At 23.6% G+C, this 13,636-nt stretch overlaps 1 protein-coding gene across 1 annotated transcript in view; it reads right to left on the bottom strand.

The window, feature by feature from the left end:
• The window catches only part of LOC114122455 (calexcitin-2), a 76,075-nt gene that overhangs the window by 4,816 nt on the left and 57,623 nt on the right, over window positions 1–13,636 (bottom strand). The window contains exons 4-5 of the mRNA XM_027985123.2: window positions 3,297–3,416; window positions 1,311–1,425 (exon numbers count right to left, since the gene is read on the bottom strand). Coding sequence (XP_027840924.1) covers window positions 1,311–1,425; window positions 3,297–3,416 — 235 coding nt within the window. The remainder of the gene's footprint in view (window positions 1–1,310; window positions 1,426–3,296; window positions 3,417–13,636) is intronic.

Genomic DNA, 13,636 nt, shown 5'->3' with positions numbered 1-13,636 from the left:
TTCTATTTTTTAATTTTTATTCTATATTATATTCTATGCTATATATTTAGAAATGTCCTCGAAAATTATAAAAATCTATCAACAATTTGAAGGTAACCAATACTGTCGTAGTAGCTTTATACTAGTGCATTCATAGAATAACAAGAGTCGAAAAAAGCAGAATAAAAGTATTTTTTTTTATTAGTTCAGTACGATGAGAGTAATAGAAATAATTTTAATGTTTATTTGTCAGTGTTAACAAAATGAAAATTCTAACGGACTTGATGTGTTTGTACTGAATTGTGTAAATTCACGCGAGTTTGACAAAAAGTTATATTATGCATAAATTAATGTTTGTATAACATAATTTTTCTTCTGTCAACATCAGCTGTCACCCCATACTAAAGTTATATATTTTTAAATCCTTTCCTTTACAAACAAAGGTCAAATGTTTCATTTTACATTGTTATCATTTCTGTGTGTTTGTTGTTTCACGTTTAAATAATGCCATAATTTACAGTTCAAAAGGCATACAAAATGACAGTTACATCATAGATCCACTCCAAAGAAATGTGTGAGATTATAGAAAAACTTGTTCTATACTTTGAATGATGATTTTCCTTTGACAATTTCGTATTTTTTTTAACATTCAAATAAATATTTTTGACCAACATTTTGATGAAAATAAATTTAGGCTTTTTAAAATGATTTAATTATACACCAAATAATTAATTTCTATGTAATGTAAGTATTAAAATATATTTTTGTAAATTGAATATCTACTTTAATTTTCTCATATATTTCTACTGTAATTTTACAGTGAAATAAGTTGATTTTCATATCACAGTTAAATTACAATAGAAAAAAGTACTAGATTGCAGTTCTAGATTGTATAGCGTGTATATGTACTGTATAGTTAAAGTGAAAATAATAAGGTGTTACTGTATAATATTGTTTGTTCTTTCATTATTGCTCTACTTAACTTTAAATGTTTGAATGAATAACAAAAAAATGACCTGTCAACAATTTTATATTTATTCAAGTAAAATTAAAATAAAAAATATTCTGCTTTAAGAAAAACCTCAAATAACGGTTACTAATCAAATATTAATAAATTATTTTATCATTTAAATCAGGCTTAAACAATACGAGTTGATAGCTTATACTTAGATAATTTAGTCATATATATATATAGTATTCAACGTCTGAATTAGAAGTTTAACAATGATTTAAATCCAATAATGTAGTCAAATCAAAGATTAGATAAAATATTTAATTTAATTAATTTAATGTTTACTACCTAATCTAAAATTATTACAAATAATTATTACCTGAAGTGTCGACCAGATCAAACATGAAGTTCATATACTGTGTTTGCCATTCTTGAGGTGCACTTGGGTTTTTAGAAAATTCGTCCCACATTGCGCACCATTCATCTTGTGTCACCTATAAGTAGAAAAAAAATATTAAGAAATAAAATAAACCGATACATATAAAAGCTATGTTTATGTGCAATGAAATGAATGTGAGCAAATAAATGGAGTGATTTTGCATTTGTATGTATATGTATTTTTTTACTGCTGATTGTTCTTTCGTTTATTGGGATTGACTACCTAGGGAAAACTGAAAACACGATTTATTGTGAAGATAACTCGATATCCATTTACTTCCCTTGAGATTTTCTGGTTTCTCTAACTTAGGAATTGATGTAGTTACATACTCGTATTTGTCGTATTTGTACGTACCTACTGATCAAATATTTAAAGTCATATTATTCAATCGTCAACTTAGTAAATTTTATTGGAAAAATATATATCGAGTACTCCATAGTTATATGAATTTCCATTTTATTGGTACTATACTTTAAATTATAAGTATCCGTTTTACATTTTGTTGATAATTCAAAATTATTATTTATTATAGTGAGTATAAGGAAAAATGCACCGGTAAACTATGAAAATTATTGTATTAAATATTTATAGGGTTAAGTTTCTTAATTGATTTTTATTTGTTGATATGAGTTTAATAAAATATACTTAAAGCAGTTGAAATCTAAACAATATTTAACTGATTTATGATTTGATACAACTTTACACCGTATAATATGCAGTACTTATCAAATTTAATTATTTAATTATTATTTCGATAAATAGAAAATGTTAAAATATTAATATTAATTACTTTAACTTTAAACTTTCCAATAACCACATCCCTATTCAAACTTATTATCATGAACTATTTAATACATACAGTTCAATAATTTTTAATTTTAAAAGACTATTTAATTTTAAAAATTCAATTTAAAGTACCTAATTAATTAATTAAAGATGTATGGCTGTATGAGGATGAGAAAGCTTGGTGAATCATATTGTATTACGAAAACTATAATATACTATATAATATATACATAATATTATATAGTTAATGTTGTTTGCTCAAAATTATTTGTCAAATGTTATGAGCTATGATTTCTCATTATTTTTAATTGAAAAATTTTAAATTATAATATTCCATATTAAGGAAATGAAATTGAAACAAGTAATCGATACTTGGAATTAGTATCTGTTTGTCTTTTTCAAGTTAATAAATAAAATGTATCATTATACGGTTTTTATCACAAAAAAACAAAATGAATGTAAAATTCATAATAAATTATAGTTAAAAAACATACAATAAAAAGTAAAGGGCAAGTTTCAAAACAGTATAAAATATTTCTATTAGCACTTTTCTGCTTATAAATTCGTATACACGAATTGATAAATTATTTAAATAGATCCATTATAGTAAAACATATTGCTTAAAATAGAATATAATGAAATTATGACGTATAAATATTAGGAAATGTTTTTATCATTGAAATTGATATTTTATAAATAGTAGTTTATTAATAAAGAAGTAAAATTTAAATTGGATAGTTTGCTAGTTTTAAATATAAGTAGGTATTTTGTAATAATTAATGCCTTAAAAATTATTTCTGAAGCTCAAACTATATTTTTATTTTTATTTATTATGTTTTAAAAAAATTAATTCAGTTAATAAAATTATACTTTTATTATTACCCTTTTCTTGTTTTAAAGTGACCTAAACAATGGATTTTTTTTTTCAATCATAATAAGTGATGAGATTATAGTTTAATTTTTAATGTTTTGTTTGATCTGTTTATTAATTCAATATTAAACTATTTAATTACTTGCTAAGCTATGGTTATTAATTAAACACAATACGTACTCTGCAGTACTATAACAGTTCTAATTTTATAAATATTTTCTAGTTTATTGTGATATTAACTAGAAATGGTATTGAAGTATTTTTCTAACCTGACCGTCCTGATCTTTATCAGCACCAGACTGTAAACCATCCCAAACCTTGAGCAGACATGATCGGGTCTTCTCTACTTTTTCCGAGTCACCGCTCCAGCCTCGCAAATTACAAAATCTCTGAAAAATAAAATCAAAGTTGTACAAATAATATTAATATTTTTTTTTATAAATATTATATGGATACAACAAAGAGTATTTCAAATAAAATAAACTTGAGATGAGTCAAATAAAGAAAACTTCTTATTGTTTTATTACACAATTTATAAATAAAAATTCTTATCTATGGAACTGAATTTAGGTAAAAAAAATTATGTGATAAGAGTTTAGAAATAATTAGCATATGATTAATTCAAGAGAATAAAATATAAAATAGGACAAGTTAAATTATCATCGACTAAAAAAAAAAAGATTTGATAATACAGTAAAAACTATGTTAACACAATAATACAATTAAAATTGGCGATTTTTATAAAACAAAATACAAAGTGTGAATTAAAAAGTTTGGGACTATAAATCAAATGAAGCAAGAGCGTCAATATGCCCTTACTAATTACAGAAGACTTAATATTAAAAAAAAACTTTTTTTTATTTTTGTATTAGAGTTAAAATAAGTCTAGTGAATTATGTCTAGAAAAGGCAATTTTCACTTTTAATATTTGATTGATTTGAAACAAGATAAACTAAAAAATATTTACAGTGTAAAAACACATTTAAAAAAAATTGTTAGATGAATTAAATTTGTGTAGATTGTAGGCCAACGATAGTTGGTAGGTATTACACTGATGTTCTTTATTTTCATTTCAGAGACAATTCAATGAAATATAAATTCAAATATCACTTAAGCACATAAATTATTTAAGCTTAAAGTTTGATGGTTTGAAATATAAGTTATAACAATATATCTATATCAAGTATAAAGTACTTACTATACGAATCTAATGTTTCAGCACCTTTCTTTCAACTACTCAATAATGTATTTTGTTTAATGGTTTTTCAATTTAACTTTAAATGTTTTTGCTGTCTTTTTTATTTTTTCCGCTTTTATTTTTTTAGACGTAAGTTTATTTGTTTGTTTTATTAATTATTTTAGATCAATGTTAAATAATAATAAATAAGCAAAATAAAAATTTAATGAAAAATTCAAAAAATATTGATGTTACGCAAAAAGGTTTACCTTATTGTTGTATTGTATTATTATTTCATTTTAATATACTATGCACAATATATTTCTTTTATATTTATACCAATAAGCCATGTGTTTATTTTTTGTTGGTTTAATTTAAATCGTAAATTTACTGTATGTTTACATTATGGTATATAAAAACAATACATTCTGATTTTTTAAAAAAACAAGTAGTTATTTAGAAATAAAATAGTATGATTGAAATAATGTGAAACAAAAATTTTGCAGCGTTATTTATAGTTTCATATTCAGATGAAATATAAAAAAGCCGCAAGATTTAATTTTTCTCTTTTATATATTTCACAACATGATTTAGGAAAACATAAAAAATAAAATCAATCATAATTGTAACAGAATATTTACTAATTTTAATTGTACGTATTCACTTATTAAAATATTTCAATATATTATTTCAATTAAGCGATTTTAAAATATTGTTTATCATAAAGCTTACGATAAAAATCCACAAAAGTAATTATTTATTTTGATTAAGATAAACATTGATCACATTGATTAAGTTTTTATATTTTTATTAGGATTAAATGATATACTTACAAATAATTATATTTTATTTCATAATCATTTTAGGATTTTAGTATTATATAATGTTAAAGATTTTTGTTTTCATACAATTCAGAAAAATTATGGTTTTATATCTTTGTTTTTTTTTTTTTTTAATTTTATCTATCTGACATTAAAAATAAAACATGAAATAAAAATTATTATTTTTAATAAGAAAGACATTATTTGAACATGGTATTTATTGAACTACAAAATATATAAAGTATAAAATATTAGAGTTATCTAAAAAATTATGTCGGCAATCTAACATTGTTCCGAGAATTTTAAAAGAAAAAATAAATACACATAAAAAAATAGTTAAAGTTTGTAATATTTTTGTACCAACAAATTTGATAAGTAAATATTAAGAAAGTTTGCTATTCTATTTTATATTTGATACTAATTTAAAAACTTTCTTACCTTTTATAAGTTTATTCGAAAAATGTATATTACTTACTTAATTAACTGTTAGATAATTTCATAGAGTTATTGGGTTTTTATACTAATTAATAAAGTATTGAGGTAAAATCAAGTTTGAATATGGTCTATGGTAAATTTTTTAGTTTTTTTATATCACATTTTAAATGTATCAAATCAATTTATACTTAATTATAGTATTTGTTAAGTACAAATATTGATTTCTAACATAAAATAATGCCAAGCAATGGGAATGACTTTTTAAAATGGTAAATGGTGTATTTAAAATCAAAGTCTTTATTTTCCTTTGTTTCTTATTTTATTATGTAACAGTTATCTTATAATATAGCGTTCAGTCTTTTTAGCTTATTAGAATAACTGAATTTAACAGTAAAAATATTGGTTTACTTTATATAATTGATGACATAAAAAATGAATTGACAAATGCAGAAATATTTTTACTACTATCAAAACCTAATCATAATAATATATTATTTTAATGAAAAACATTACATACATAATATATGTGTATTTAGTTTAAATTTTCGATATTAATTTGTTAATAAATATATTGGAAAAATTACAATAAAGTCAACTTTCGGAAGTTCGAAGTTTAAGGAGAAAAAAATGTTATTAAAAATATTGAGATGTCAAAAACCAATTTAATGTTACGGCGTTCGAAGGAGAATTTTATACATCCAAGATATTTTAAGGTATCAAAGTTTGAGTTACCGAGAGTGGGTTGTATAAATATTGTGCGCATAACTATGTATTTATATATATATATATACATACGGGTTGATACGCCAAGCATTTTAACTCGATTTTTATATTTAGAAATGTATTTATTTAAATCCCGATTTTTAGAATTTTCAATTATATCTACTTTTTAAAAAAAATATTTTTCCTATCAAAATATAATGAAAGTGTGTTACGAACTTATTTTTTTAAATGAGTGCCAAACTTTTTATAGTAAATTATCAAGCAGATGATTTTTTGAAATTGTTTTTGCATCTAAATTGAAATTCTAACGAGATTTTTTAGAGTTATTAAGCTGTACGTGTAGAATATAACAGTTTTGCATTAGTTATTAATAACGTAAAATATAAGAAATATATAATATTTATTCTTATACTTAAAATACTCAGACAATTTTTAAACATTAAGAAAAATCCATAAAAAGCTAAATAAAATGTTTAAATAATCATAGCTTTTATATTTTTCAAGCATATTTTTATAGGTATGTTAAATATAAAAATCGAAAATGACTCGTTTGTAATTTTCATTAAGGTACATCAACCTTCCTAAAAAAAAATTTAGTTTAAAAAAGAAAGGAATTATGATTACTACAAGAAATATTTTAAATGGTATAAAATATTATTTAAGAGTTTTAAAATAATGTCAAAGTGTCCTAGAAAATTCCAAAAATCAGAATTTTAATAAATGTATTATTAAGGGGGAAAAAGGCGAACAATAAACACACTAATGAATCATTCAATGTATTTTATACCATGGTGACTACTTATAAGTTATAACACAATTATTGTCTTATGATGAGTGTCTTGTTATGTCCATACAACCATATTTGAGTGAAATCAATTTTATGATCTTGAGATTTGGAAATATAACGATTGAATTAAAGTCGACAGATTACTGAAATCTAATAACTGACGTAAATGAATATAGTGCTGACGACATGGTATCTTTAAAATATATATACAGGAAATTGCAACAGTCTACGACGTCTACGTTTCACGTCCTTTCAAACATAAAGGGATTTTTAATAAAACTAAAAAAAAAACGATAGTTTTCAATTTTTATGATCAATGGACATCAGATTTTGAAAGAGATAATATATCAATATATCATATATAAATGATTTAAAAAAAATAATGAAAAAAGTGTTGTAGAATATAATATATTTTGTACATTATACTATATAACAACAATGATATAGAACCATGATAACTATTCTGTTATAGTTTTTGATAAAAAAGTTCTCATAATTATAAAAAAACACTATTAAAATAAACTAATCATAAATATATATATATTATAGGTACCTATATAACTATATAAATAATTTTTTTCCACTTGGACCCAATTATGAACAAAACTTTGATTTGATCAATTTTCTCAAACAAACCAATTTGTATATTAAAAAAAAAAAAAAAATTAACTTAATTTACAATGTTGTTGTTGTAATATTCATAACTATAAATTAAAATACCCTGTGTTGACGATGTTTATTTTTGATTAGTAGTCAGTAATAAAAAAAAATAAATACAATTATCGTGGAAAAAAATATTTCACTGTAATTAAAATTTGAAACATTCATAAAATAACTTTATATAATACAAAAAAATGTCAAAATGCTTATGTAATGATATTTATTTTCATATACTTCCAATTTTCTAAAATTAATTTTATGAAAATTATTGAGATCCCAAAAAAACTTTGATATTCGATAAAATTTTCAATCGTTTCTAATTTTGTGAAGTACTCTCAAAAATATCTTAAAAGCACCATTCGAAAGTATTCTATGGTCTATAGATATCTATAGATAGTCAATAAGAAAATCAAATAATTAAATTTAATAGATATATTATCTATTTTGTGCTATTCAATATAATTAAAAACACTGTAAAACTATCTCCACTCATAATATAGTAGTACTTTATTTTGGTTGAATGTTTCAATATACTTAACATTTTTAATTCAGACAATAGTTTGATAGTGTTTTATTTCGGTATATTGTATACATATAGTTTCAAAGCTAATTAAGATTTTAACCCAGTTCACTTCAAAGTTTTAAGTTTCTCTACCTACTACTGGGAATTAAATTAAATTATAATTCAGCTCTTAGATTTATCCAATGATTGTGGAGACCAGTTACTGACAAGGGTTTAACCCTGTTTAAATTACCATTGTTGATATTTTTATTTTAACATGATATGCCAGTAAAATGTATGAATAGAAGATTAAAATTAAGTGAATAATTTGTAACAGGGAAACATTTTTGATGATCATTTTAATATTTCTATAGATAAAATGATTAAAATAAAAATTGTATTAATTTTAACAATGATAATTAAAGCTTTATAATTTATTTTAAATACGCAAACGATGATTGTAGTTAGAGTGTTTATAACTGCAAGTATTATTTTAATGGTTTTAATTTTTAGTATACTATAATATGTTTATAGGAATATAATATTAAGTTATATTTAGTTTACAAATTTACAATATAATTTATGAATATTTAAGCGTTAAATAAAATGTACAGATAAAATGATAATATTTAAATTTTGATAAACAATATATTTATAAGTACATTTAGATGAAAAGTCGTTATTTTTTGTTTAAATGTTTAAAATAATAGCATTTAAGAAACCATTAATTGTACTTTGTATATTTTAAACTGTAGTAAAAAAAACTTCTGAGAATTTTTGTGTTACATTTTCAAGATTTTTTACCTAGAAATAAATAATTTATCAACACAAATTGAAAAAAAGGATAACATTTCAAAAATTGTATTACGTGTGAATAGTATGTTTATATAAGTACCTACAAGTATTTGATGAAAATTATAATTGTATCTCTAAGAATTACATTTTTGGACTACAACGATAAAACAAAATCGATGTTGTCATAAACTAGTATTGCGTAAATATTCTCGATTATTTTAAAGTACTGGAATTTTTTTTTACTTTTAACCTCCGAATTGCCAACTAGATCTAATTTTCTTCTGGAAACCTTCCTTGACATTTCAAGGATTTTTCTTCGAGTGGTTTTAGAATTCTAAACATTGGGTATTTATTATTATAATTTTTTTTTTTTTTTAATACGAAATAAACGTTTATCTATAATAGTATATTGATCCGGACGAAACAATCGAAACACTGAATCTGCTCTAATATAATATATCATGTACGTTCTCGTGGTCGCGGCTTTACGAATCCATTAAAAACTCATTTATCACGAAAAACATATTATAGACGTAGAGACATCCGTTATATATTTGAATGATGATCCGTCGATATTCTTTCAGTCGATCGGGCCATTATTACTGAATTCCACAAGTGTGTTATTGCAATTTATTGCGCTATATTCGTGAAGATATTATATCGAGAGAGATAGACAGTGCCAACTGTAGCTACATTACAGCACATTCACGTAGACGTTTTTGCTGCGCAGTAGTGAAGTTTAGCTCATTAACTTTGTTTTAAATACTGACAGCAGACCCGGTATTAAGGGCGGGTCTCTACAGTCGAATTTACACGTATATTGCACAGAAAAGAGGTTTCGCCCCTAATACGCACGGCGCCGACGCCCCCTCTCGAAAATAAAATATACAACGTTAACCTAACCGGCGGCGGTTTTGAAATTCCCATTTATTATTATCATAACAATAATAATACTCTCGGAACGATATCATTTCGACTGTGTTGTAATACCGAAAATCCTATAAAAATAATCGCAACACCACGTATAATAATATACTGCAGATGGTGACAAATTATTGAACATCACTACGCTTTTTCATTTGTTTTTTTTTCACACATACAATTATTTGTCGACGTTGAAAAAGGGCGTGTAAATGCTTTTAACGAGTTGGTTCTTTTATTTTCATTTTATTTTTGTTCTATTTTGTCGGGTTCAGCGTTCTTCAGTAATTGTAACTAAATATATATATATAATATTAATAATAATGATAAACTGTTATTTTTTCTTTTATCGTGAATTTGTCACTCCGTATTTCCACCATTTTTGATCTTACTGGAGAAATTTAGAAAACTAAGCATTGTTTATCGACGCATTCTTGACTATAGTAAACGAAATCGTAAAAAAGGAAATCCGAGTTGCTATACGTCTGTAAAACATTTCCCCACGGACTTTTTTTTTCAACGATAATACTCATTTATAGGAATAGGTTTTCGATACAAGTGAATCTCGCTCAAAGCTTACCAAAGTGTAACAGTAATAGTATTGACGTCAGTTGTAGTATTACAATACTTGCTAGCCATAGGGCGAAATAGTAGCTATTGTATGGGGATAAATTGTTTATTTAATTTACTACCATTTTTGTTATTTCCTTCACCCCAAAACATATATGTTTAAGAACGTCATTTATTGGTTTCGGTTATATGAACAAATTTAAGGGGTGTTAAAATTATGTACATTTTCAATTTGTAAAAATTGAATGTGAAGTCGAGTCTTAATTTTTTTTAATTAAGTATACCTATAATAAAATATAGTATTTAAACATTGTTTGCTTTTTATTTTCAATATTTTTTTAATATTATTCGAATGATAAGTTCGAGGCAATTTCTGTTTACCATCCAAAAAGTTTTGTTTCTAAAATTATTGTGTTATAATTAGTTAGATATGATATTATGTATCTATAACTTATTCATGCAATTTTTTTTTAAATTTAAAAACAATAGTTATATAATCATACAATTTTAACAATTTTCTATCAAAATGTTTAGTTCGAATACAATGGCAAACAAATAGGCATGTTTTTAAACTTGATACTTAGTATTCAATCTACTTTTTTTGAGTATCTCTTATGATTCTAATTATAGATGTGAGTAAAAATTGAACCATTATTTTCTATATGTTTTAACATTGTTTTAACTAATAGTTAATTCAATTAATAATTATGATTGGTAGTTGCAAAATAAAAGTCAAACAACTTAATGATTTATATTATTTTAGTAATACGGGGTTTTTTTAAATTAAAATTTGATATTTTTTATTAAATAATGATTTTTATGGTTCTACTTTATTGCTTTTATATTCTTTTTACCTTAGACATGTTAAAAGTTAGTTTATTCTTAAATTTCAGAATGATTGAATTTTAGTTTTAAAAAAATCGTTAAAGACCATATTAAATGCGTTGGAGTAAACGTTCAACGTTGTTTACTTTGCGTGACAGACAGTTTCAGTGAAACAGTTATGATTGTGGTGTGGGCTAAAGGGCAAAAATGAAAGAAAATAAAAATCTACGAAATGTCTCAAAGATTAAATGCTAAGAGCAAGAGGGAGATGATAAAAAAAAAAAAAAAAATATGTTAAAAATAAATATAAAACGACAAACATTTTTCTGGTTATTATGATATAGAGATGAAAGAGTTTTTATTTTAATATTTTCTTTTATATCCTAAAGCATATTATTTTTTTTTTATAATGTCATTTTTTGAGCGGAATTAAAATACTTTAGGCATTACTACGATATAATTAAAAATCTAAACATAGCAATCACTATTGTTAAACGGTTTTTTATTTTTATTTATATTTACAATATTTGTATGTTTGCAATTTTACTTGTAATATATGTACTAGTAATATAAAACTATAAGTTCTAAATTATAACTTTAATTTTTGAATGAATATCTCAAGTAATTTTATTTAAAATAGATTTAATGCTGTTACCTGCAGTTGTTGTATGTCAACATTTTTAATACGATCACAAACTTAAAAATTTCAGATTCACCCAGTTATGTATACAAGAAGATTTAAAAATTTATTATTTTTTGTATCTATATCAATAAATAATTAATAACCATATACTTAAGTAGTGTCCTCAATTTCGAATCAAATCACACTTTAAATCTATTAAGTATATATTTATACAGTAAAATGAACTTTAGTTTTTTATTGTTATTATTTTCTATTATTTATGACACCAAGTCGCTAATCATCAACAATACAATACAATACTTCTCCATTGTTTTGAATACTTATTATTTATGATAGTTATGTAGGTATTTATATGTCATGTCAACATTATTGCTAAACTTTGAGTAGTCTGATATTGATAATAATCATAAAATTATAATGGTTGTGCTTACAAATGTTATTCCAGTGCCACATAATATTTTGTGTCACAGACATGGGCTTTTGGCAAGGTATATGAGCACATTAATACCTTTACATTAGGTATTATAAAACAATAATAAAATAAATGGTTCAAAAATAAATAGTAACTTGTAATTATCAGTAAAAACAATAATTATAATATTACACCTTGAATAATAAAATAATATATTGGATAAATAATTGAATAATGACTGTTATGGTTACTACCTAACCCTCATTACTTATAGCGGAATGCATTCACGGAAAAGTTAAAAAAAAGGTTCGTAATGGCTATTGTGTAAAATAATGAAATTAATCACATTGTTTGTTACTATAATAGTGTGTATACTGCATAATCCTGTTTAATCCTCGAGTTACGCTATAGCTGGTATATTATTATCTCAAAAGATTTATGAATATTTTGATTTTAAGCATAAAACCATGCGAAGAGAAACTAAAAAATAAATGAAAACTATTCATTGGCAAGTATCATATATAAAATACAACATTAAGTATTAACGAATAGGTATAGCGGAATAATGTGCATAAATATTAATGGAAATAAACAAGTGCATCAAAGACTTTCAACTGATACGCGTATAGAAAATATATAAATTAAAACGTGCCTGTTGTAAATTCATTTTTTTTTAAACAATTCGATCTAAGGTCACACGTGCATTGCATTATAAATTGTTTTAAGTTCGTAAACTTAGCCCGGCGGTTAGTTTTAGGCCACGCATCACCCTCGCTATTGACGCGTATGATTTAAAATAATATTATGTAAATTGAAATGCCCGAATCTTACACACTCTTGTGAAACCCACTAGGCCGGCTTCACCTATCCAAAATATTAAGTCGACTTTTACCCTTTAAACCGACATCACTCGTGGTTTATCTATCAGCCCGTACGGTCGTAACCACTTTCTGCCAAAGTAATCTTTGACCTTTATCAGCTGCAGGGAACTTTTATGCACAAAAAATCCTCAAAATATGCTCTTAAATATACTTTAATATCGATATGCTTCAAAATATGCACTTAAAATGTAATCATAAAATAAAATAAAATGTTTTATTAAATTAATTAAGAAATAATATTTCGTCATCTTCCTAAGGTCTTTATCAATAACATAATTTATCTTCAATTTATAAAATATTAGCCCTGTTTTATAAAGGAATATTTGCAAAAATAAAAAATCTACATTAAAGTTATCCACGTTCACATTAGAAATGAAACTTTGTTTTATATTTTTTTAAATTTTATTCTTTATTTATTGTTCTTGTGATGTTTATCACGTTACGTGATAAATGTTGG

The sequence above is a fragment of the Aphis gossypii genome, chromosome 3, assembly GCF_020184175.1.
Source record: "Aphis gossypii isolate Hap1 chromosome 3, ASM2018417v2, whole genome shotgun sequence".
NCBI classification, from domain to species: Eukaryota; Metazoa; Arthropoda; class Insecta; order Hemiptera; family Aphididae; genus Aphis; species Aphis gossypii.
Note: the sequence above shows the minus strand (reverse complement) of the source record. Positions and strands in the feature narration are given on the sequence as shown.